General features: G+C 38.6%; 3 protein-coding genes across 3 annotated transcripts; all 3 read right to left on the bottom strand.

Annotated features, from left to right (window-relative positions):
- Positions 1 to 887: 887 nt before the first annotated feature.
- On the bottom strand, positions 888 to 3602 carry LOC112750680 (U-box domain-containing protein 38). Its single transcript, XM_025799492.3, has one exon. The coding sequence runs from the start codon at positions 3163 to 3165 to the stop codon at positions 1537 to 1539; it is 1629 nt and encodes a 542-aa protein (XP_025655277.1). The 5' UTR covers positions 3166 to 3602; the 3' UTR covers positions 888 to 1536.
- A 13146-nt stretch (positions 3603 to 16748) lies between these two features.
- LOC112748888 (uncharacterized) lies at positions 16749 to 19087 on the bottom strand. The gene is made up of 4 exons (XM_025797135.1): positions 18736 to 19087; positions 18599 to 18652; positions 17654 to 18352; positions 16749 to 17569 (listed from the first exon to the last, which is right to left on the bottom strand). The coding sequence occupies exons 1-4, from the start codon at positions 19085 to 19087 to the stop codon at positions 16749 to 16751; spliced, it is 1926 nt and encodes a 641-aa protein (XP_025652920.1).
- A 3358-nt stretch (positions 19088 to 22445) lies between these two features.
- On the bottom strand, positions 22446 to 23329 carry LOC140179317 (serine/threonine-protein phosphatase 7 long form homolog). Its single transcript, XM_072218042.1, has 2 exons — positions 23261 to 23329; positions 22446 to 22976 (listed from the first exon to the last, which is right to left on the bottom strand). The coding sequence occupies exons 1-2, from the start codon at positions 23327 to 23329 to the stop codon at positions 22446 to 22448; spliced, it is 600 nt and encodes a 199-aa protein (XP_072074143.1).
- Between the last annotated feature and the right edge of the window lie 4499 nt (positions 23330 to 27828).

The following is a 27828-nucleotide window of genomic DNA, read 5'->3' as shown; positions in this document are numbered from 1 at the left end:
TAACTCACTGATTAGTGAAAGAAACTGTTTTGACCTGTATTAGGCCAGAGTTTAATTTGTAGGATTTTTTTTAAATAAAATAAAAAAAAATTATTATTTCTCCAAACCCATATTTCAACTTTAATTTTAGGAATACGATTTATTTTTTCAAACTTTTAACTTTAAATTATAAATTCTAAATTTTAAATGTTCCAACAAATGAAAGTTTTTACAATTTAATAAGAAAAAATTGATTAATACTGATTAATTAAAAATTAATTCTTTATAATTGTTTTAAAATAAATACTTAAATTGTAAAGATAAAAAATTAGTTATTGGAAAATTCAATATTTCATTGCCACTAATAACAACAGTTATCAAAAGAAGCTTCCTTACGCCGAAGCGAACAGGAGAGTAAAGTGATTCTTGCACTCTTGCTAGTTTTTCCTTGTATATTTGTCTTTCTCGGGCTAGCATGGTCTTTCTATGATTCTGAGTTTCTGAGCATTTTAATTAGACCATTAGCTAAAAAACAAATGAGAAGCATCCAAACACGACCGCACACCTTACACTATCTCAATCAATTGGACTTTTGATTATTAGATAACTCAGATTTAACTCAAATTGAAAATGCTGCATCTTTCAGACATGATACGAACTTAACCAATAAGTTAAGATAAAAACAATTTAGCAAAATTCGCTCTTCCTCCACACACAATGGCCTACGGAAGAAGAAAATAAAATTAGCTAACTGATGATTCCGTGATTAAAATAACTGTTATGTTCGACTGAAAGCCTGAGGCCTTTTGAATTTTGATATTGAAACAACAATATTATAAAGAAAACTAACGTGAATGAAACTGCTGTATTAACAACCCTGACACATGAACCATTTCCTAAGCCACCAATACCAAATAATCCCACAGCTACGCTGTGTATATATCATCAAAGTAAACATTGTATTGTAAGTTTATAACTATGTAGTATGTACACATTGGCGTACAACCATTAACCTAAACCTGATTACATACTAAAATTAGTCAGCATAAGCTAAAACCAAATCATAATAATAATTCAAAAAAAAATAAAAAATAAAAACACCAGAATAGCAGGTATATGAAAATGACCACCATGATTTCACCACAAACTAAACCCAGCAAGGGCACCACCACAAACTATAGCTACCAATCCAAAAACCAATCCCTCCTCCAATCCTTTCTAGCTACTTACAATTTTTCATCAACTAATAATTTACTCCTTTTTCCTACTGAAACCTGAACCAACAAATTTAACTGTCCAGAATAAATGCGAAAAAATATATATAAAATAAAATAAACTAATGGATTCCTAGTGAGAAATAAGTAACTAAGGAAAATGCAGGCCTAATACCACCATCATATATTCACATGACTCCTCCAATCTAATTGAACACTTGCATTGATTCATATTGCTTTCCATTAATCCACAATTAGCAACGGACACTTACATTATACCTGCAAGATCATCAACCAATGAATTTGAACTCGAAGGCCGATCACTCGAGTCAACTCTATTAATCTAAAACGTGGTGGTGTTGGCATTGTTCCTGCCACCACTGCCGCCAACTCGGTACCTCATCCGAGTCAACCCGCCGGATTCCAAAACCCCATCATGCTCCGACCCATCATCATCCCCATCACCGGCAGCCCTCATCATCTGCAAAATCCTCTTGGCCTTCTCCCTCGCCCTCTCGGTCCCCGTCACCTCCGCCACCTCCTTCAGCACCTCCATGGCCCTCGCCTCCCTCGCCAGCCCCTTGAATCTCAGGCTCCTGTGACTCAGCGCATACAGCGCCGCCACACAGTTCTCCCGAGTCGACTCCGAGTCCAACTCGTTCTCCCTCAACAATCCCACAAAACACTCCACCGCATCAGCATCCAACATCGCCGTCCTCCCTTCCATGCAAACCGCAAGGTTACAAAGAATCAACAGAACCCTACTCGCTAAGGTTCCAGATTTCACCATCGACAGCAAGGTGGGGACCACGCCGAGTTTCACAAGCTTGACCCGGTTGCTCTGAACCAGGGTCAAGTGGTACAGCGCGAGTGCCGAGTCATGCCGAGTTCGCTCGGACTCGGATCGGAGCGCGTGCATAAGAGGCTGCAACGCGCCGAGGACCCCAATCGCCATCTTATTATCATCATCCAAAGCTAAACTGAAAAGCGCGCCTGCAGCGTGTTCCTGCGTCTCAGAGGATCCACCCTTGAGCGCGTTGATCAGGTACGGAACGAATCCTGACCGCACGATCCTCACCTTGTTTTGTCTCTCAAGCGAAAGGTTGACCAGTGAGGCAACAGCGTTGACCTGCACGACGCCGTACCTCGATGCTACGAGAGAACGCAGAGGGGAGAGGACTCGATGCGTGCAGAGTGAAACCCTTGCTTCCTCGCTGCTCCGCGTGAGGTTCCGAAGCGAGATCGCTCCTTCTTCTTGCTCGAAGACCTCGTTGCTCTTCATCTTCGCCACGAGCTTTTCTTCTTCCTCTGAAAGAGGTCCGCTAGGGTTTTGCCCTTGGATCTCGACCTCCGTAATTTCAACGGAGGAGACGGAGGACGACGACGAGAAGCACGTCGGCCGAACCGTGAACGGAAGCGGAGTACCCGGACTCGCGCCACCGATGACGACGGACTCCTCGGAGGATCCCGAGTTGAAGTGGTTGACTCGGGGACCTAACTCAGTGGCGGCGTGGGAGAATATCACCGGCGGATTGTCCGGCACCGCCTTCAGGAGCTCCTTTTCAGAAACCCTAATGTCAGGCTCCGACGGAGGGGGCGGAGGAGCTGCAGCGGCCATTGCGTCCTTGACGATGCGCTCGAGTGAGGAGTAATCCGGTGCGGGCGGGTGTACGGTCTTGGTTTTACGGCACCAGCTTTGGATGCTGGTCCTGATGTTAAGATTGGGGATAATGGTTGAGAAATCGGGTCGGGTTCCGTCGGGTAGGGTGGGGGAGAAGGAGAGGTCGTTGCAGACTTGGATGGAAAGCCGCTCGAAGGTTTGTCCGGAAGCGACGACGACCGGGTCGGACATTAATGAACCGGAAATGGGGCATATGAATTCGTTCGGAGGGGGATGCTTGGGCTGCTGTTGCTCCAGCTTCGAATTACGATGGAACGAAATTCTCCAACGGTGCTTGCCGTTGCCGCCCATTTAATTTAGCAATATGTATGGTGATGGCTTTAAGGGTGGGGACTTGTTTATTGTTGTTGCTGGTGTTGTGGGGAATATAGTAATAGTGGTGAACGCGTGGGTTTGCAGGGATTTGAGTTGAGCATGTTGTTGCTGAGGTAAAGGGGGGTGTGCGTGAGCGCAAAGTAGTTTGGGTGAGGGGTGATGGGTGAGACCGGGTCAGTGAAGGGCGTGAAAGAAGTAATAAGTAAAGCAATAAAAGTATAGTAGCCTAGTACTGGCAGTACTGCCAACACGAATAGAGAGATAAGACGGGGCCACGGAGGAAGGGAGGATGGGAAGTAGAAGACAGGTTATTTTATTTTATTTTATTTAAACAAAAAAACCTACTTTAGGACTTTAAGGCGTTTTGTTAGATGTTTTATTCTTTTTAAATAAATATAATATATAATATTTTTGTAAATGTGAGAGTTTGTATTTTTATGGATTTTTTTAAATAAAATATTTATTTTATTTATTAAAATATGTAATTTTTAGTATTTTTATGAAAACGTATCTCATCACTGTAAACGAAATAAAAGTATATGTATTTCGTTTATAGTGTAAATGAGATACGTGTACTCTTATAGTGTGACGTTTACGGTGTAAATGAGATACGTTACGACAAATTTTTAGTAGCTATAAAAGGATATGCAACCTTTTGTATTATTCACAAACATTTCACTTATTTTTCTATACCTTTTTTCTTCCGAAAAGTAAGTCAAAATGTCTAATAGTATTGGTTATCTGGTTGTAAGTGTGTATCCCAATTGTCATATGAGAAATAATGATACTAGGATGATATTTGAGTGTGAGAATCTCATTCTATTGCGTATCTAGCGGGTAAGTTCTTTGTCGAAACTGAAGAGTTTGATATTGAGTAGCGTTGGTGGAAATGGGAGAAAAGAGATCAGAAGGGTGGGGTATAGGTGGCTAGCACCGATGGAAAATGGAGTTTTTCGATTTCGTCTGTTTTGGCTCCATGGTGATGAGCACGTGCATATGATGTTTAACATACATGAGAGAATCATGGCGGAACAAGAAATGGAGCTTTCTGCGGAGGTTGGTGATGTCGGTGGCGACTAGCCAGTCAGACTTTGTGCAGGATGACCCACTTCTCATACCAAAACTGCTACACGTTGCTAGTCCAGTGGAAGACATGAATGTTGACGGTAAAGACTCCGACGAGGAGTATGTTGCGGATAGCAACAAGAGCTCTTCTAAAGATGATGAGGAGGAGGAGTTTGTACCAGAGAACCAAGTCAGGCATCACGTTGGTATCTTCTGCCTGCCCCGCACCCAATTCCGACATTGTCATCTGTACCCAGTTACTATCATACATCGGATCTAGACGTGATGCAAGAGAAAAATCTATTTTCCAATACAGGTGAAGACGATTACAACTTAGACGGTGGTGTGGACTTTTGGGTTGGGCACATATTCAAAAGTAGAGATATAGTAATGTAGGGTGTGAAGAATTACAGCATTCGTAGAAGTGTTGAGTACCGAGTCGTGGAATCAGATCGATTAAAGTACCATGTGCATTGCCGGCAAATTGAAGCAGGCTGTCCTTGGCGTCTCCGTGTTTCTCTTCGACAGAATCTCGGATATTGGTAAGTTCAAGTTTTGAGTGTGTTCTATATTCTCATTTATCATTGTTATGCTTGTTATACAACTCAACCACGGTTGTTTTATTTCTTTAGGGAGGTGCGTAGAGTTGGAAGAGTGCACACGTGTTTAGCACCCACCATGTCTCAAGACTACCGACAATTGGACAGCAGTCTCATCTGCCATGTCATCCCCCGTTGATACAATCCTCGCCATCTGTTAGCATATATATCCTACAAAGTGCAGTTAGGCAAAGCTATCACTTCAAATCCTCGTACAGAAAGGTCTGAATGGCAAAGCAAAAGGCAATTGCCCAGATATACGATGATTGGGAGGAGTCATACAATAAGGTGCCGAAGTTGCTGCAAGCACTACAGAGTCGTTATCTCGGAACGATAGGTGAGATCATGGCTATACCGTACTATGATGGGAACCTTATGGTGCGTGATTGCAGCATGTTTGATAAAGTATTTTGGGTCTTCCCTGCTTGTGTGGAGGCTTTCAAGAATTGCAAGCCGTTCGTCTCCGTCGATGACACGTATCTGTATGGTAAATATGGCCGTGGTTTGCTTATTGTAGTGGCACAAGACGATACCAACAATATCCTTCTTGTAGCCTTTGTAATTGTTGAGTCTGAGACCACAGAGTCCTGTTCTTTCTTTCTTACCAATCTGAGGTGACACATGACCTCACAAAAAGGCCTATTTTGATTATTTTTGACAGATCCCAAGCGATTAAAGCTGCATTGAGAGTTGATGGTAGTGGGTGGCAGCCTCCTAGAGCGTGTCATGCTTATTGTGTCCAGCACATGGCGGCGAACTTTATGTCTCATTTCAAGTCTACAGAGAAAAAGCGGTATCTCATAAATGCTGCTTACAGTCCAAGCAAGGCTGGATATGAGTGGTACATAGATGCATTGAGGGGTTTGTCACGGGAGATGGCAGATTGGGCTGGTAGGTTAAACAAAGAGATATGGCTACAATATTATGACGACGGTCGCAAGTTTAGGCACATGACGACGAACCTCTCTGAGTGCATGAATGCTATGTTTAAGGATATACATGCTATTTACCGATTTCAGTCATCATGTGATGCACCTGAAAGATGCTGCAGCAGTTGTTCGTCAGGAAGGGACAAGAGGCACATGCACAACTAGTGGCGGGTAATCAATTTTTACAATGGCTGATAGATGCTATTCAGAAGAATAGTGAGGAAATCTCAAAGATGAGCGTCACCCACTACGACAGACGGGCTTCAGTGTTCCTGGTTGAGGAGTTAGAGCCTTTCAAAGGTTGATCGCACGGGTCATTCCGTGTTCACTTGATGGCGGGCACGTGCGATTGTGGCCTTTTCCAGTCACTACATTTTCCATGTCGTCATGCGCTAGCATCCTGTGCTGCCGCGAGTGTCAAATGGGGTTCGTACGTCCATCTGGTGTACATGCAGCAAGCTGTGTTCAAAGTGTTTGAGGTGGAGTTTTCCCGATACCAGATGAGAAGCTTTGGCTGGAGTGGTACGAGATACAGCTTCGTCCTAATCTTGCCATGCGCAGCAAGTCTACTAGCCGACCTGTTTCCACCAGGTTTCAACTTCATAATGAGATGGACGAGAGCGAGCGCCAAGAGAAAAGGTGTGATCTCTGCAGGCAAATCGGTCATACCCGAAAAAGGATGTCCAAACCAGCTGATGGACGAGGTTTAGTTTACAGTTGCTACTTTGTTTGTGTCTGTTGAGGTTGTTGTTTCTGTAGTTCATATGTTTGTGTGGTTTAGTTTATTGTTCACTTGTTATATTTTGAATAAACAAATGTTGTACTTGAGCTTTATGCGATTTAAGTTATCCATATTTACGGCATTTATGTTGTGTAGAAATTCTAAAGTTTAAAATACAACATATAACGAAGTTTGTATAAAAATTCCAAAAAAGGAGCTCAGTAATTTAACCCCAAACTAAATACAATGGATATAAAAAAAAACCACAAATAGTGAACTAAAATGCAACATAAATAGTGTACCAAAATATAACATAAATAGTGTATCAAAATACATCAATAGTAACATATGAAATTACAACATACAACAATAATAATGATATCATCGGTGGTGATCACCCGGGTAATTGATGCGTGAGCATCTTTCCTATCTTTTCCTAATGAATTTGCATTTGAATTGTTAAGTTTAATCAAGATTTAATTATCTTTTAGCCACTATGAATGCTACTTTGAGTTGTGTGCAATTTTATTTATTTCAGGTAGCATTTCAGACGAATTTGACAGAGTTTGAGTGAAGAAATGAAGCCACAGCAGAATAAGGAAGTGGCACCAAACTTGGAAATCCCAAGTTTGGTGCCAGGAGTACTTCACAATCACCCTTTGCTTTCGGCCTTCACGGTGCCAAACTTGGGATCCCAAGTTTGGCGCCACACTCAAGAATCCAAGGAATGCATGCAGGTGGTTTGAAGCTAAACTTGAGATATCTCAAGTTTCGCTTCAACTAAGAAGATTTGAAGAATGAACACGGCCTCAATGGTGCCAAACTTGGCACCACCTTTAGCCCAAGTTTGGCACTACCTTTAGTGAAATTGGTGGTCCCCAATTGACCAAGAAGCAGCACAAGATATATTTAATTAATTCTGATTAAACTTTTATTTTATTTATAAATAGGAAAAGATCTTATTTAGTTTTAGGAAATATAATTTACATTAATTAGGATTAGATATAAAAGGAAAAAGAATCAGCCCTTCGGGCTCGACATCTCTTCTCTCCTACCTCATTCCGCAATTTACAGTTTTTCTGAATCCTAATTTTTTCTCTGAACCATGAGCAACTAAACCTCCATTGTTAAGGTTAGGAGCTCTATCTATTGTATGGATTGATACTATTATTTTTCTATTTTAATTCATGCATTGATTTCTATTTCAAGAATTATTTTCATTCTTTATCTTATGAATCTGGGTGGAACAGAAGTATGACCCTTGTTCTAATTGAGTTCTTGTATAACTTTGAAAAGCTCTTTACTTGAACAACAGCTTGAAAATAATTTCTCCTAAATTTCTAATTATCTGGACTTAACGGGATACGTGACATATAATCCTCTTATATTTGGGTAATTAGGGTTTTTGTGGCATATAAACTAGAATTGAACTTAACCCTCTAATTGGAATTAAGTGACCAAGGAATTGGCGGTTGATGAAGGTTAGAGGAGACTAAAAAGGTCTAAGGAATTAGGGTTTAATCACATATAGTTTGCCATGAATTGAATCTTGCATGATTAAAATAGTTAGTAAGAAAAGTCAATTCGGAAGATAGATATCTCTGAAACCTTAACTGTTTTCTCCATATATTATTCTTATCAATTTATTGCTTATTTTTTGTTTCTCTGAATTACTGTTTGATGCATTTGAATCCTCAACACTCTTTTCTGTTTGTCTAACTAAGTAAATTACTTAACCATTGTTGCTTAGTCCATCAATCCTCGTGGGATTGACCCTCACTCACCTGAGGTATTACTTGGTATGAACCGGTGCACTTGCCGGTTAGTTTGTGGGTTATAAATTCCGCACCAGTAATGCAGCTGACGTCTGGTGCCACATGGCAGAGGCTGAGCCTGTCGCTGAGGTCTGCTAGGACGTGGGTCCTAAGGAGGCTGTGGGTGACGTGAGGGATCCTGTGGTTGATGAGGCAGCTGTGAGGGGATAGGATGATGTACGACAACATAACTCTCGGAGTATGTCACTGGCTGATACTGTGGTTGGTAAGGTGGATGAACTGATAGTGCATACATTAGCTAGAATTCCATCATCAATAGGCTGTAGTCCATCGAAGGCGGTGTCGCACACTGAGCACCGAGCCTGATATGTGTGTCGTATGATGTGCCAGAACCCAAAGAAATGTATAAAACCCAAACAGTGGTGGACATAAGGACAGACAAATGTTGCTGTGGCTGTCCCATGCTCTGCTCCTTACCTATGCGGAACTACTCTACGATGCGCTGCATGGTGGGCTGGTCGGTGGTATGAATGTGAAATGCCTTCTTGAAATCTATCTCGTCGACCATCGATGCCTCCTGACGACTACTGGATGCCTCGAGGTCATGCCAACAAAGGGGGGGGGGCAACATCCCAATCGTCCTGAAATTTCTGTTTGAGATAAATGCATTTATAATATCATTTATTAGGTATGTTTAATTTTAACCATTAAAACCAATCCAATGACTAGAAGGCTGCATTTGTTTTTTAGAACAAGACACTGAGAATAAGATAAAAAGGACAGAGATACAAAATTTTATTTCTTGTATTCTATTTGGTGATAAATTAGAACAAATTATGAAAATTCAATTTATGCTCATTTTTTTCATTCAAAAATTTTGAGAAGAAAAATATAATAATAAAAAAATATAATTATGAAAAATTAATAAGAATAATAAAAGAAAAATAAAAAATAAGTCGTATCCTTTGTTAGTGTTTATGTCCTTCCTGTCAGGATGGACACAAAATATACTAATTCAGTATCTCTGAACACAATGTCTCTGTCCATGTCTCATCTGTCAAACACGATTTTGTGTTTCTGTGTCTCTATCTTAATGTCCTATCTCTATCTTAATGTCCTATCTTTCTGTCAACCCTAATTTCACATTTCACCATTTCGGCGCTGCAACCATTCACTCTCAACCACACTCAGAAATGAGAGACACCAATCAACCACTCCTTCTTTCCTAACCACCACTGGAAACTACTCGTTGGATATCGCTCGTTATTCCTTCCTCTTTGTCTCGTTCTTCCTCTTGTAGTCTCACCGTTGTTCCTTACGTAGTCATGTTCATCCCTCTTCATCACATTCTCGCCGCTCCTCTTTAGTGACTGTGGTCCGTGGTTCAGACGTTCTCGCGGTCTCGCATTCTGTTCGTCATTCGTACTCTACCACATTGTTGTCCTCCTTTTTAGTTCCACTGTCAGTCAGTAGTCTTCTATTCTCGCCACCTTGATGTCCTCCGTTCTCACCGCCTTGCCGTACTTAGTTCCTGTCGCATTGCCATCCTCCGTTCTTGCCGATTTGCTATCTTCCGTTGCCATCGGTTCGTCGCCCTCATTTATAATTAGATATCATGAATTATGTTGTTATTATCGTTTATAATTAGTATTGTTGTTTTATTTTAAGTATTTGCGGCTATTTTAGACTTTTAGTGTGTTTTAATGTTATTGTTTTGGGAACAAGTAAATTTAAAAGTATGAAAAAAAATTTATTACATTTTTTATATAGAAATATTCTTTTAAATAAATTTATGTCCTGTGGATATATCCGATATTTGATTTGATTTGTAAATGTGCGGATTAAATTGGATTAGATCGAATGCGACGCTTAAAAATACAGATATCATATCTGATTTGATCTAATAAGAATTATGCGGATCGGATAAAAATTTTGGCCATATTCAATTCGATCCGTGTACACTTCTACTAGAGTAGTTATTACTTAGAGGTAGTAACCGAAATAGTAGAAGAAGCGCTTAACTTGCCTCTCAAATCAGTTTGGGTTTATATTTCAAGGACATGTATCTACCCCAATTCAACCCTAGTAGCTAGACTAGGCCTTTCGTAATGATAATTGGGCCGACCTTGACATGCCCAATTTTATGCGTAGTATGTATACTAAAAAATGGAGTAGACTAAGCTTGTGATACGTAGGTCCATGCATGAACAATATATATGCACCATTAACTACATAGTTTAAAATATTACATAACTTACAACGTAATTTACATCCTATGATTGTACTATATTTCAACAAACTAACTTAATTTAGGTATTAATGCAATGAGCAATACTATTTTGAAAATTAACAAATATTCTCCACGTACAAGTCATTATTTCATACAAGTCTATACAAGTCTCTTTAACCTAATTCACCTTACGCGTTACTATCTAACCAACTTTTCAATCAACACGCCAATATATAATTGCCTTTTTCGAAAGGATTTCGTTTCCGCTTTCGAATTTTCTCAACGTTTTCGATCTACGTTCTCTTCCATCTCTGTGTTCTTTGTGTTTCTCTTCGTTCGTTCTCTACGTTTTTGAAATGAAGCTCTAAAATTAGTTTTGAACAGTTATCTCGTTGTTGAAGATAATAAATAATTCAAGTTCAAATTGTCAATTGAACCAGAACAAAATTGATTATTATTTTGAATCCAATCAAGTGGTTGACGTATGGTTCGATTCTAGTTAATGTTTTTGTTAGTAGTTTATGATTCTGTAGGTGAATAATGTTATTTTTGTTTGTAAAAATTGTTGTTCATCGTTGATGGTTTGAATTGAATGTAATGTAAGAATTCTGCATTAAAGAAAATATTTTTCTGTATTTGTAACAAATTTTGGCGTAACACGAAAATATTTAAGTGTATTGTTTAAGAATTTTTGGTGTATGTGTGCTGATAAGTTCTGCATAATTCAAAACTCTTCTTCTCCCTCCTCCTCATCGTCTGCTTCTTCTTCTTCTTTTTCATCATCGTCATTATCTTCTTTTTTTTTCTTATTCATCTTTTTTTTCTTGTTTTATCTTCTCAAGTTTCTTCTTGTTTTACTTTCTTAACAAAAATAAAAAAATCAAACAAAGAAGAAGAAGAAACACATAATACTACAAAATTACTTGGAAGATGATGAACTTATATTCATTCAACTAAAAGAAAGAAAGAAATAAGGAAAAAAAGAAGAAGAAAAAAAATACAGCATTAGAGGTAACATTTTTCTGTATTTGTAGCAAATTTCGGTGTATCACGAAGATATTTAAGTGTATTGTTTAAGAATTTTCGGTGTTTTTGTATTGATAAGTTCTGCATAATTCAAAACTCTTTCTCTTCCTCCTCCTCATCTTCTACTGCTTCTTCTTCTTTTTTTCATCATCATCATCATCATCATCATCATATTCTTCTTTTTTTGCTTATTCATTTTTTTCTTTTTGTTTTACCTTATCAAGTTTCTTCTTGTTTTACTCTCTTAACAAGAATAAAAATAAAAAAATCAAACAAAGAAGAAGAAGAAACACATAAGGCTGCAAAAATATTTGGAAGAGGATGAACTTACATTCATTTAACTAAAAAAAAGAAATTAATAAGAAAAAGAAGAAGAAAAAAACAGCATTAGAGGAAATACTTTTCTGTATTTGCAGCAAATTTCAGTGTAACATGAAAATATTTAAGTGTATTGTTTAAAAATTTTCGATGTATGTATGCTGATAAGTTCTGCATAATTTAAAACCCTTCCTCTTCCTTCTCTTCATCTTCTGCTGCTTCTTTTCTTCATATTCTTATTTCATTTTCTCATAATTCTTTTCGAATTCAACTTCGCAACTTTTTTCACTTTTCGCGACGATTTTAAAAGATTTTTGAGAGATTTTGATACTTGTTTTAATTTTGAATGTTGCGGTTTTGATTGAGGGAGAAGAACCGTTTGCGTTATTTAAGAATTAGGGAAGCGCGTGTTTACACACAGTCTAAATTGAGAATTATTTTTGTCGAATTTAAACTAACTTATATAAACTTGTATATCAAAAATACTTGTATATATAGCAACCCTCCCACCAATGTGTTATCTCTTGTTTAGTCGTTGATATTTACCAAATATGCACTATTAAAAAATTCTATTACAAAAATCTGATAAAAAATCCAGAGAATGCTAAAAATTTTTAAATTATCCTCAAACTCAAACTTTTTTACTTTTTCCTGTTCTAATGTGATATGCGATTTATACATATTTTGTTTATACTACATCGAGATAATTTACAAACAAAACATCAGAAATTAATTTCTAAATGGATAACACAATGGTGAAGTGCAGATAAATGGATGCATGGTGTGATGTCCACAAATGTGGACCTGTGAAGATCAGAGACCTGCAAAACGCAGGTAACGTTTTGCAGGCGTTGGAATAAAAAAATGCAGGTCTTGCAAAACGCAGGCTGCGATTGGTGAGGGAAGGGAACCAGTAAACGAAACGTGCCCTGCATGCCGACAGGAGCAGTGCTTGACCAACTTCGGACTGCGCAAAACGCAGGATGCATTTGTCAGTAAACCAAAGCCAAACGCAGGTTGCGTTTTGCATGCTCCCTAGCTGCATGCGCGCCACGTGTTCTCGGAGAGGGTTCAGCTGGGTCCTTATAAGTGAGAAACGCAGATTGAGAGGGAAGCAAAGTTACTGAAACAAAACTAGTTACTGAAGAAATAGTTGAGGAAGAGTGAGGAAGCTGTGAAAGAACTTGTTGAAGAAGAACAAGTACACAGTATAGGAAAAAAATGGTGTATGACTATACCAAACCAGAAAATCATATTATTGAGTATTTGGATCATCCTCAATTTGTAAGTAATTTTTTTTAATATGTAACAATAAATATAAAGATTTATTCGAATTTTATTTATTTGTGTTGTAATTAATAGTATTGAGGTTATTAATATTATTATAACTAATATTATGTTGTTATTAATTTCTCATTACGGTTTAATTTTTTAATACTGTTATTATATTATTATTATTATTAATAGGCAAATTAATCTCTGTATTGTTAGTGACGTTTTTGTTATTATTATTATTATTATTATTATTATTATTATAGTGGGTATGTTAATGAAAATAATTTATTAATAATTTTTAATTTCAATAATGTGTAATAATTTATTATTATTTTTTAGTAATTTATTATTATTTTTTATGATAGTAATAATGATAATAATACTGTTAACAGTAAACGGTTTTTTTAATAATGTTTACGTAGAAAAAAAATTATTACGTTTAATACTTTAGTAATATTTTGTAATAATAATTAATATTGTATGTTTATAACAAATCGTTTAGGTTATAGATATTATAATAAATTTTTATTATTATTGTTATTATTGTTATATTTGGATAGTTATTATTATAATTAGAGTGTTATTATGATTATTCTATAATACTGGTTATGATATTGAGAATAAGTTATTATTAATTTTTGTAATTAATAATACTGTTTAATAAATAATAGATAAATTTTTGTGATTTTTTAACAATTTATTATTATGTTATAACCGATATTATTTAGAATTTAATAATTATCATTTTTTTACAGGCTATCAGAAATTTGTTGCCCAGAAAATTGGATCCGCCAGATACCTTTAACGAGGTAGCTGCAGCGACATTGGCATTGACTGGGTTTCAACACGTTTCGCGAGTAGGCGAAATGAGAGGTCATTCTGCACTATTGAGTGCTTTGGTGGAACGCTGGAGGCCGGAGACTCACACGTTTCATCTTCCGGTCGGTGAAGTGACAGTGACGCTGGAAGATGTGAGTTATATTCTTGGTCTCCCAATTAATGGGGAGGCCGTTACGGGTAGATCAGATAGCAGCTACCAGTTTTTTGTGGGATTACTGTGAACGATGATATATGCTTCTTCAAGTCTCATCGTCGGTTTTGGCACTGAGATGATATCTCGTTGTGGAAATCTCGTTGAAGTTGATCATTTAATCGAAAAGATTCTCAGTAAAAGCAGAGTCTTGGTTTTCTTAGCTGAATTGATACACTAGACCATCTTGACTTGGCTATACTTGTATGTAGCCAGCCATGTTAGCTTCACATGAGAGCCCTTTTTTGAAAGGCTAAAAAAAGGCACTCATCAGTCAGCCAACTGCATTGCATGTTTTGGTCGGGAGCCTGGTCCGAACGATCACGTGTTGGGAAATGTTAATATTGCTTAGGTTCGACAGTGCAGAGACACCGAGCCATGTGATACTCAGGAGTCTCTCGAGCAGTACGTCCAAGCGCACATTTTCTGCGTGCTCGGTACAATTGTGTTTCCGGATAAGTCGACCGTTTCATTGAACTCGGAGATTCTACCGCCACTTCGGGATTTTCCCCGGATTTCAGAGTATAGTTGGGGAGCAGCCAGTCTGGCACACCTATACAGATCGTTGTGTCGTGCCTCATGATACAACTGCAAGAAAATGGATGGCCCACTGATACTGCTTTTTGTTTGGGCGTGGGAGCGTATGCCGTTCCTGGCACCTATACCCCGCGATCAACTCAGCGATATTGGTATTCCACTAGCGCGACGGTATTGGCTTTTATCATTATTGTTATTATTATTATTATTATTATTATTATTATTATTATTATTATTATTATTATTATTATTATTATTATTATTATTATGTTTTTGTTAGGTGGAGTCATTGGCGTCGACATACGAGATATATACGGCGGCCTACTCCGCATTTTAGGCGAGGACTCGACGACATGGGAGTTGACGACGTAAGTTGTACCATTAATGTCCAATGTTTTTATTCAGAAGAATAGTTTTTCTAATCGGCCTCTTGGTAACTATTGTGTAGTTTATATGGCGGCCATATATGGGAGTGGGGATTCCGAATGGCCTCGCTTCCCATATGGTTATGTGCTCCACCCAGTCGCCTCTAGTGTCATTCGAGTGCATAGAGTGGCACGCGACAGACCGGGTCAAACGACAGTTCGAGATGCAGCAGCTACCACCAGGCCCAGCGTTCAACCTTGGTCGTGATCACTGCAAGCGGTTGACAGGAGCACAGAACCATGAATGGAGACAGATTTACAGTCAATGGGTTAACAGATGGACATCTAACCGCTATAACACATTGCAGCTAGGCGAGGAGATTATTGACTTCCATCCTCTCCCAGTGTACTACGACTGGTACACGCAGCAGTATGGGATTCACCTGCGACTGTCAGATAGAGTTCCAGGCGAAGAGGTTGGCGCCGATGAACCACAGCGGCAATAGGAAGAACCAGCTGGCCCTCACCAGGAAGTCCCGCCTCATGAGCAACAGGAACATGTATTGTTTTTAATTCCTAGTATTATGATTATTAGGTTTATAAATAGTTATCAGTAATTACTATTAATTGTATTTAATTGTTAATTAGGTGCCGGCATATGAGCACCACTATCAGGTCCCGACGTATGAGCACCAGGTTCAGATGCCAGCATATACCCAGCAGTTTCAGGACCCGGCATATGTCCAGCAATTTCAGGACCCGACATATGTCCAGCAGTTTCAGGATCCAGCATATGCCTAGCAGTGGCCGGCATATCAGCAGCAGGCAGCATATATACCGGAACCACAGCCGCCTCAGGCACCTGAGCCCTACATACCACATCTGGTAATTCTAGCCGACGGTCACTTTAACCCATTGGGTGGATTGGACACCATCAGCTTCTCTGAGGTCCTGAGAGATACATATTTTCTCGGCCCGATGCAACCGCAGGAAGGGCCTGCTACATCTCATCATTCTGGTGGTCGTCGCGCCACTTCAGGTCATGCTAGTGACTTCGACTTTGATCACTCGACGGGTCATGTAGATTCGCCCGGTCCATCCGCACAACCACGTGGCCATTTGTTTGATTTGAATGAGTACCCATAGCAGGAAGAGGGAGACTTGGGATACGACTTGTAGCACTGGTATGATCTTGGTGGATCGAGTGCTCCGAGGATGAGTGGCATTGGTTTGTATGACACTGGTGGTGCGGGCATGACAGATTTCGGCAGTGGTCCTGACGTCGACAGTGGGCTGGACGCCGGTGTATCTCAGGGTCATCCGTATAACTTACGGACACAGACTGCGCCTCCGGACAAATACACCCCATCCTTGTATTCGAAGAAGGCGCCGAGGAAGTAGTTAGTTGCAGTTGATCTTGTATTCAGTGTTGTATTCGGATTTGTATTCAGTGTCGTATGTTATATTTAGATGATTCTGTTCAGTATTATTATTATGACATATTTAGCTTTGCTCCCGTATAACTCTGTTTGGATTGAGATGTTTGTTCTCCAAAAAAATAAATAACAAACTTAAAAACTTTATTTATTATAAATTGTTAACTACGTTAAAGTAAATGACGAGGTTACAAAAAAATAACATATAATTGTGAAGTAGGTCATAAGAAAGTTACATTGAAAAGCCTAACCACTAATGACCTCCAACGGAACTTGGACTTGCGCGCTGCGGACATCGGCTGCGGCTATGTCCCTCGCATCCACATATAGTGCACCGGCGAGGACCACGCATATCCCGCGAATCCATCTCATTCAAGTATCGGGTTGACTTCGGTCTTCCTTTCGTCGCGCGCCTCAATGTCCAGTTGGTGATCACCTTCGCTCCTTCGTATCTATCCCACGTAGATGGGTCACCCATTGGAACAAACTCGCCTCTGTACACCTTGCGAATTTCAGACATCTTGTACACATCGTGCACGTACACTTGCCAATCAAGACGCTGGTTGGTGCAACATGCAAGCATGTGGCGACATGGAAGTCGCTCGACTTGGAAATGGCCACAGTCGCAATGTTGTTGCGCAAGGTTAACAGTGTAAATGGTATCATCTTGCATTTCGCGAACCTGAAACATCTCGTTGTGCCTGTCGAACCGGTTGACCACAATGTTTCCTGCACGTCGGAAGCTTTCTTCAACTCTCTTCGTTGCAAATTCTGAATACGTGAATCCGTTGTGGAGATGCTCATGGGCCTCTGTACTCTTCCGAGTGAACAACTCATTCAGCCGATAGAAAGTTGACCGGACAAGGGCAGTCACAGGAAGGTTGCGTGCACCCTTCAGGACAAAATTTATGCACTCTACCAAGTTTGTCATCATATGTCCCCAACGATGACCACCATCGAATGCCAGAACCCATCTCTCAACACCGATCTCATCGCACCATTGAGTATATGCCTCACTCTGCTCTTTGAGCCTTTGGTAGTTTTTGTTGTACTCCTGCTCCGTCCTAGAATAGCCTGTTAAAAAACCATTTAATCATAAGCAGATGCCACAAATTTGAAATTTTCTATGAATAGAACCATAACATTGAGTTGAAATACCTGTGTTCACCACGAGTTTATGCAAATATGGAGCCTTGAACCTCCTTAAGAAGTTGGACCCGATGTGCCTGATGCAGTACATGTGCCACGCCCTTGGTGGTAACCATGCACCATTACTGCGAGCTATTTCAGCGTCGATGGAGGTATGGCGGTCAGAAATAATACCCACACCATCAATGGTAATAACATATCTCCACAAATTGGTTAGGAAAAACTCCCACGCGTCTGCTGTCTCGCCCTCGACAATCGCAAATGCAATAGGCACAATGTTTTGATTCTCATCTTGTGCAACCGCTACCAGAAGGGCACCTTTATATTTTCCGTATAGGTGCGTGCCATCAACCTGCACCAGTGACTTGCAGTGTCTGAATGCTACAATACACGAATAGAAGCTCCAAAAAATGCGGTATAAAACTCTTACACCTTGAACCTCCTCACTCTCACGGTAAACAGGGAGCGTTTTAATTTGAACACGAGACCTTGGCATCTTCACTGTCATTGCTTTCAACCATACTGGCAGAGTCTGGTAAGAAACTTCCCAATCACTGAAAACTTTTGTGACAGCTTTCTGCTTTGCCAACCAAGCCTTGCAGTAACTTACAGTGTAGTTGAACCTGCCTTGAATTTCTGCAATAACAGACTTCACCTTTATCGATGGGTCTGCTTCGACCAACGGCCTAATGGCATCAGCAATTGTGTCTGAGTCCAACTTGGCATGATCTTGTGAAATCGTGCCCATGGTGCACGTGTGCTTGCCATTGTATCTCCTGATCTCCCAACAAGCTTTTTTTCGAATCAAGCTAGCTCGGATAAGCCAGTCGCATCCTGCACCATACCCCTTACATTTCGCATAGAATGTCTGCGGCTCAGACTTATACACAGTGTAATCAACTCCTCTAGAGATGGTGTAGCTTTTGATTGCAGATATCACCGACTCTCTCAAACCAAATTCCATTTCGACACTAAACTCGCCATCTTCCACCGCAACGTTGCCTTCACCTACGACATGCGCACCACCATCAGTCAGACAAGGCAAATAAATTAAGCACTATAGGAAACTTGAGTTAATAATCATAACATACCCGTATTCGCATACTCAGGAAATTCCGGGGCATGCATGGCTTCGAGATCTAGAGTCCGCATAAAAGACGGAACACCAAACGGGTGTTGGCTTACAATGGAATACGCCTCATTCTGCACCGCCGGATTGCTTGCCAAGTCTCCGTCATTGTTTTCGTCATCGACTTCATAGTTAGCTTCGAATTCCTCTTCGCTGTCATTATTATCTTCTTCCCAATCTATATCCCCGAGCTCATCAACATTGACCTCGTCGCCGACCGTACCCATCCCCGACTGCTGTTCAAACTCAACGTACAGCTCTATCACCGGCACGTGAAATCGGGTTTGTCGATAAATATAGAACATCTGCTGCATGCTTCATCGTCAGTGATGGACATTATTTGAAACTGTATCAGCCCACCAAATACTTGCACAGGATTCCTGTACAAAATGTTGCTCACCCTTTTCGAAATGTGACTTTGTATTTTCACACAAAGACCATTTTGTAACTCTACAAAACTCGTGCTATATGGAATAGCAAATAAAAATGGACATTCACAAACAAAACCCACTCCTTCGTGTGTATTCGGTATAATCTCACCGTTATAATACACTCGTATATTTGTAATATCCTCCATATTCTCACTTTTTTTTACCCTTCTAATAACCGAAAAATCTCACAAGCACAAGCATCAGATACATGAAAGAAAAGAAAATAGGAGTACAAGTGAAGAAGAGAAGTGAGGTGCGAGTTGGTATTAGCTGTGTTAGCTATTTATATGCAAGGCTCTTTATTAAAATATTATTTCGCATACAAAACGTAAGCTGCGTTTTGTACATTTCGAAAAAAAATTTAGGCCCAAACAAAACGCAACCTGCGTTTTCTCTTCTTCCAAAAAAATTTGAACAGCCCATCTGACAAACGCAACCTGCGTTTATGCTTTTCTCTTAAATAAAAAAAATCAAATGCAAAACGGAAGTTACGTTTTGTTTAATTTGAAAAAAAAAAACGAAATGCTAGAAAATGAAAAACAGAAGCTGCATTTTTCTCCTGACACCCATAGCAGTGAAAATTTTGGCTGTTGCTCCATTTCATGATGATACACCATGAGCTTCTCCATTTGCAAAAAAATGATCCACAAAACGTGTGTGTGTCATTTAATTTTTACTGTAAATGGGTTATATAGGTTGGATAAAAACAGAAAAAACTCTTATGTTGACATATATTGGTAGATATTATAGTTATTCTTTGTTTATCTTTTAAATATTAATTTTGAGAGAGTTCAAATTTTTATTAACCAAATAATAATTGTAAAATGCTATATATAATAGGCTAAAATAGAGAATTTCAATAGCATAGACTTTGTCCAAAGTTCGGAAGATTATGGATCGGATCAAACCTATGCGTATTATGACCCAAACCTCATTTAAAATATGAAATCAAATCAAATTGGATATTGAGATTTTTGACCTCAAAATCCTATTAGATTGATCTGATCCAATCCTACTATTTTCGGATTAGATGAGATCCTCATATCTTTTTTTTTTCTTTTTGTATTTGAGCTTTCTTAAAGAAAAAATAAAAGAAAAAAAAGGACAATTTACGCAAATAAATTGAATGAGCAAAATCTTTACGCAAATACAACATTGGCAATTTCCAGACGCAAATGCAACAAACGCAACTATATATAATCCGCTACACCCTGCAGCGAAACTTAATTGCACGTAATCCGCTACAGGGTATCGTGAATTACGTTGATGGTGGGGTTACTCATAAACCGCTACACCCTGTAGCGGATTATGAGTATAGTGGTGTTTATATGTTAGGGTTTAAAACCCATGATGCAAAATGCACGAATTGATACAAAATATAATCGTCATTCGCAGTAACTCGTACAAAAATAATACAAGTATAACACATAACTAATACAAATATAACTGTCACAAGTCGTTAACCCTAACAGAAAATAAATAAGTCATAATTCATACATGGATAACTGTCGGAAATTAAGAGAATCGGACGCTACTGCTGGTCACCGTCAACATCATGGTCGCCTCCGAATGGACCAAGTAGGTGCGAGCCTGTGCCACATCGGGTTGGACGCCTAACCCTAGCCGCTCGCTGATCTCTCGGCGGAGCCTCCTGTGCCCCAACTCCAAATGCAGATGGTGGTGTCCCCCCATCCCGAACCAAGTGTCGTACGGGCTGCCTGCGGGCTCATTCAAGTCGACCGGGAGCTGGGTCTCAGGAACCTGGGTCTCAGGCATATCCGCTGGTTGTGGCCTATACTCCATAGGGTCTGAAGGGCCGCCTGGAATCGGGCTCTGGTACTGATGAACGTCGTCACCCCGTATGATCTCAGCAAAATCCGCATAGAACTAGGGTCCACCCAACTGATCGTCCAAATCCATGGTGAGAGAAGTGGTAGCAAGATCGGCTAACAGCTGTGTGCTACACCCATGTAGTACCTGAGAGCTAGATACGTGGGTAAAAGGTGTACCACCCATACTAGCCTCCGCGGTGCCACCAACATGAGTGTTTGTAGGGTGCCGATGGGACGATCCTGCCTCGTCATCGTGGTGGACGGGAGGTGCTCCTCCACCACGAGCAGCCCATCGTCTAGTAGAAGATCGATGAAGGCGATGATCTGCCTGGCCTCCGTCATCACCACCAACCTGCTCCTCTTGCATCATGTCGTCTATCCAGCGCCAGTTGCGATCAGTGGCACGTGTACCGATGCATCGTCTCCGCTCCAAACGTCTGTTATCCGGTATATCAGACGCTGGAACTCTAGTCGGCGCCTGCGACGACCCTCTGAGTATAGCATCGTTTGGAAACTGGGTCGGCCTAGGGTCGGCGAAAGCAATCCCTGGTGACAGAATCCTATGTGCAACACGGTGCCACTAGTCCAGGTACTCAAGGGATGGACCAGGATCAGGAACTCTCTGAACACTCAACACAGAACGAACTCGCTCGTCCCAATGCTGATGCCATGTCCTATAGTAAGTGGGGAACCATCTATCTCCACCCCTGCCGTCCTTACTATGAAGATACTCTATGTTGAGCGCTGGCTCAGGCAAATGCTGTACGCCCCCTAGCTGTGGGAAGACCCTGTCTACCTGATGCCACTCAATAACTGCAAAGTAGATCATGCTGGTGACAGCCCGCCATAACCGGCTGTGCTCCTCGGTCAGTATCTCCGGATGGATGACTGCCAGTACGTCCAGCAAACCATAAGGCTCCCACACAATCTGATAGACAGGAGGCAAGGTCAGCATTATACCAATGTATACATATAAGTGTGAAAAAAACAATTAAAATAACAACAAACAAAAACAAAATACTTACATCTCGATGAGTCAATCGATCCAATGCTAGACGATACTGTATAATCCGCCGTTCCTTTCCATCAGAAGAGGGCAAATATGTGGCCCATCTGAGTTGCAGAAATAGCACGTAAGTATGTAATTTCAAATATAGAACGTAATGAACTTGAAAGAAAGAATGAATTAAAGTATACCTGGATGCCAATGGAAAAGAGAAAGCATCAAAACCCGACGGCCTCAGCGTGGAAAACCGCCAAAAGATCCATGACTGTAGCAACTGTAGGGGTCCAGCCAAGTTGGTGACGTTTCTGTTCGTCACCCTGCACATGCATCGGTACAGCCACGCCAATGCAGCGGCGCCCCAGCTATAGCTGCCCATATCGTCAAGTCTCACCACAAAAGGTAACTAACGAAGGTGGACTCGATTAGCACTCTTGTCCATGAACAGCTGTGTCGACAGAAGCATCATAATATACGCGTGTGCATATATGTGCACGGTCTCCTCCAAAGCATCCGCTGGTAACACCCTGAACCGCTCATGAAACCATGTGAAGTGGACTGTGTATAACTTTCTCTTATCCGGTGGCGGAAGCTCACCAAATAACTCCTCGAACCACTCCCATGCCGGTCTGGCCCCCTCGATGTGCATGTGGAAGTCTGTCATGCACCTGAAAACAGCCTGGCCATCCACGGGCAGCCCGAGCTGGTATGCCACGTCCTGGAGCGTGATAGTACACTCTCCGAATGGCATATGGAAAGTGCGGGTCTCAGGCCGCCACCTCTCGATAAATGCGCTGACCAGAGGTTCATCCAACCAGAACCAATGCGCGTTCAGCCTAGCCAGGTGGTACAACTCAGCCCTCTCTAAGTAAGGTATGATCCTATCATGTAACGGCATATTCTGTTGCCTTCGGACGCTATACACACATCGGGTTGGCTGCATTTTCAGAAATAAAGAACACCGGCTTAATTTCTAACAATAACATCACCAACCAAACTATAGCTTGTATTTTTAGTCTTAAGCTACTTGGGTTTTGAAATTACTAATTTACCTCTCTACCTTGACTATTAAATGTTAAATGTCAAAGTTTATATTTCAAATTTTCATTTTCAAACCAAAACCTAAACTAAGTCTCTATCTATCTAATTAATGAATTACTTCCTTAATATTGAATAAAATATACATTTATTAAAATAGTGTTTGGAAATACAGACACTTACCTCTGCATCGATGGTTCCGGCTACGTGAGCAACGCCGTCGAGCCGGTACAACCGCCGTTCATCCTCCATTCTTCCAAACTACTCAAGAATTTGAATTTTCTCTCCCTTCTCTCTACTTTCTCTCTGTAACTTTCTTTCCAAAATAACTCAAATGATTTCCGCTACAGCCTCACGCGGTATATATAGACACACCACTATACTCATAATCCGCTACAGGGTGTAGCGGTTTATGAGTAACCCCGCCCTCAACGTAATCCGCGATACCCTGTAGCAGATTACGTGCAATTAAGTTCCGCTGCAGGGTGTAGCGGATTATATATAGTTGCGTTTGTTGTATTTGCGTCTGGAAATTGCCAATATTGTATTTGCGTAAACGTTTTCTTCAATCATTTTATATGTTTAAATTGTCCAGATAAAAACCTAACACAATCCACTTACACAGTAGCAACCCAAACCAAAAGAAAGAAAAAATAACACAGTGCACCAACAATTATTACAGCCACCCTAATTCACAAACAAAGAAGTAATAAACCCAAAAAAAAAGGAACAAAACCCAACATAGTAGTAGCCAACAGGAAGTAGATGCAAGAAAAGCAGGACCAAATTTGTGATGAATGAGCGTTGATATAGGAGGAGAGACCGGCGAGGAGCACGATTAGAGAAAATGAAGATGAAGTTGCTAGAAGACTCGTTATTACCACCACCCCACCTCAACTCCCATAAGATAACTTCATTTTATCGAATGATTTGATACACTATCTATATCTATAATATTATATAATGACAATTCTAAGAAGAAGAGGTCTTGGTATGCATAGAATGAAGAAGAACACTTAATTTTATTTTAAAAAGAGTAATTATTTAAATGAGTCTTTGAGATGTTTTAAAATAAGATATTTTAGTTTTCATACTAATTTTTAAAATACACATCAGTCTCCCAATATTTATTTTATTAGATTATACCATTTTTCTCTAACTTAATTTAAAGAATAAAATATAAATCAATTCTTAAAAAATTTTTAAAATATTAAAACAGTCTCTATAAGAATATTTTAAAACAGTCATTTCGATTAAATAGATCAAATTAAAAGAGACTATATTGTCTAATAAAAATAAATATTAAGAACTATTTTATATATTTTAAAATTTAAAAAATTAAAATGTTCGATATTAAAAATTTTAAAGATTGATTTGAGTAATTAGTCTTTTAATATTTAAAAAAAATAAAATAATATATTTCATGTGATAATTATCTAACCACTCAATAAAAAGAATTTTCATCCCTTGCTATTTTTCGAATACACCATAATTAACATGCACCATATATATATATAAAGTCCATAATTTATAAGGATTAATTAATAGGATAAAATTGAAATGAATATGACTATGTAAGGAATGACATTAATCTCGAGGTGAATACAAAATTTGCTATCCGAAAGCACAAAAAGAAATTATTTTCTGGACAAATAATAAAAATAAAAAATAATTAAAATAGTCATCAAATTTGAATAAGTGAGTTGATATCGAATGAAGGAAGAAAATTTTCCCTAAGGTAGAAGGAAATGAAAGAAGTCTTGTGTCTGCGGCTGCCATTGTGATGTGATTTGCACACAAATCTACTTTGCATCCTTTTGTAAAGTTTAGAAGGCCACTACATGTATGTATATACTTTTTTATTCTACGGCAAATATAGCTAGCTCTAATTCATTAGATTGCTTGAACAATTTAAAGACTGCAACATATTCCATTTGATGGATGGTAGTGGGTCATAATTAAAAGTGTTTTGTCCTCCTTTGTTCCACAATACATCGATTTATTTATTTATAATGTCCATGCATGCATGCACCAATAATTTATGTAAAGTAATGTTAGAGAACCACCAAAATTTATTATTTTTTGTTATTAATATTTAAAAATATAAGATAAAGTATATTATCAGATTATTAAACTAAAAGAATTAGATTAAAGGATCAAAATTGAATTGATGGATGAGTGATAACAAAAATTAATAAATTTTAATAGTTCTTAATATTTTTTATTTATATATAATAAATATAATCTTTAATTTATTAGTGTCATAGACGGAAGTCTCTCATGCCAAATTTGCATTTAGAAATGATCTTAACTACTTTTATTTGGATAAGATCATGAGTTGGCTTACATTTTTTATGAGAAAAGAAAGAAATTATTATTAATTTCAATTCGTACTTATAAGTTATGTAAAGTATACTACAATATAATGTTTTTCGAGCAAGTGAAGTTTGATTACATCATATTCATTACACTTAAGATAATAATATTTCTTTTAATAATAATAATAATAATAATAATAATAATAATAATAATTCTTTATTTTAAAAATCTTTACACATATTTGCATCACAAGATCTAGTGTGTCTGATGAAGTACTAGGAGACACAATCTCTAAAGGCAAATCTGACCTAAATAATAGAAGGTATATATAAGGATGAAGAGGTGAGGATTAGAGTAGTATGAGGAGTGGCGTAAAAAAGTGATGGATAATAAGCTCAAAAGAGACCGGGCAAAAAACGGGATATTACAATACTCCGGTTGTTTGGAATTTTGAAATTCCTTTACATTATTAATATTATAATTAATAATTATTTTAAGTTTAATCAGTTTTTTTTTTTTTGACATGAGTAAAGTCTAAAAAAAATCTCAAACCCATCCGATCCAGATACAACAAGAAATTTAAACTGTGAATCTATTTTTTCTTCAACTAATATGTTAAAGCAGGACTTTCTCACCAATAACTTCAAGGTTCAAAATTCCTGCCATCCTATCAGGGGAGTTTTAAGCCGCCGCCTGTCATTGCACGCAACTCTTCTAGGACACTGTCAGTTCCTAACCACTGTTGTGCCACTACAATACCTGACGCGCTTTCTTCTCTGGTCATGATACTTCCATGGTCGTCCAGAGCTTTGACAAGACACTGCTGATCGTATTCTTGCCATCATAGGTTCAAAATCCCGTCACAGGTGGCTTCGTCTGCGTGCTATTACTATTATAGGTAAACACTATCCTCCATGATTTTTTCTTTCTTTTGATTCACTGCAAAAATTTGAACTTTACCTTCTTTTATTTAAAAAAAGTGTAATAATTTTTCAATAGTCTATCTGCTTTTTTATTTTTAAATATTGTTAAATCAAATTTTTTGCATTGTAATACCCATTTACTCGTTTTATACATTTTATTTTGGATTTGGCAATTTGTCTTAGTTGATACTAGTTCATAGTATTTTGATAGTAATGCATATTAAGATTTTGTCTTGCTTGCAAATTGATGCTACTTTAAATGTGATATTGCTATTAATTTGTGGTTATTATATGATCATATTTGTTATGTTGAATTTTGTTCTCCTAGTATGTAAATAAAAATTAAAACTTAAAATGATTTTTAATTGGTACATAACCGATTGTTGTTGTTAGCTATTGTGATGATATGATATTTATTCATGATCGCTAAATTTGTAAGTTTGTTAATCGAATAGACTCAAAATTGTTTAAACTATGCATTTTTTGTAATGAAAATTTTGTACTCCTTTTTTTTCGTTTGATTGCTTTTCTTTGAGTTTGAGACATATGAATTTTTCTATAGTAAATTTTAGTCATTTGATAAATAATTTTTGTCTGTAAAAATAGTGTTATGTAGACTGATACGAACTTATTATTAAGATTTGTTAATAATTTATGCCTAATTATCACTATGTAGTATTTAATTTACTAGGCAAAAAATAAATAACGTACATATTTTGGTGTTGTTTGATTTCTTCATTTGTAAGTTTAATTTTTGGAGCTTTATCCGAAAGCATTTTGTTTTGTACTACTTAGTACTCAGATCTTAATTTTTATTACGGTATTGTTTATGTTCATATTATTTCTTTGCAAATGTCATTCATGGGAGAGGATGAGATCATGGATGAATGTGAGTATGAGCATGAGGATAATATTTTTTTATGATATATGAGTTGCAGCAGGAAGAAGAGTTGGGTGATGAGTTAGACGGTGAGGAGATATTTGAAGAATTGACAGATTATGATTATGATGATGTATATGGATTGGATTCAATTGAGGATTTATTGAAACTTGACTTTTTAAACATTGGTGAGGTTAAAGTTGACAAGTTTCACTTTGGAACCCTACCCATTGCTTTTGAATTTTAGAACAGATTTGCAAAGAGCCAGGGTTTCAGTGCAAGAAAAGACAAAAACTGGAAGAATTCAAATGACGAGACATACATGTAGAGATTTGTGTGTTTTCAATAAGGATATCGATTAGAGAAGTGGTACACTTTGCCAAACAGAAAAAGGGAACCAAAGACTAAGACAAGAACTGGGTGCGAAGCTCAATTCCAAGTCAAGTTTGTAGGGGTAACTGGAAGATGGCATGTGACCCGATTTTCAAATGTTCATAATCACGAAATATTGGAAGGTCGGTTGAGCAGGTTATTGCCAGGTCATCAGAGTATGTCCAAAGTCGAAATTGCACTCATGAACAACACGCACAAGTCGGGAATTAGCACATCCCAGGTTTATGCTTTGCTAG

Source organism: Arachis hypogaea, chromosome 15 (assembly GCF_003086295.3).
Source record: "Arachis hypogaea cultivar Tifrunner chromosome 15, arahy.Tifrunner.gnm2.J5K5, whole genome shotgun sequence".
NCBI lineage: Eukaryota > Viridiplantae > Streptophyta > Magnoliopsida > Fabales > Fabaceae > Arachis > Arachis hypogaea.
This window is presented reverse-complemented; position numbering and strand designations above follow the sequence as displayed.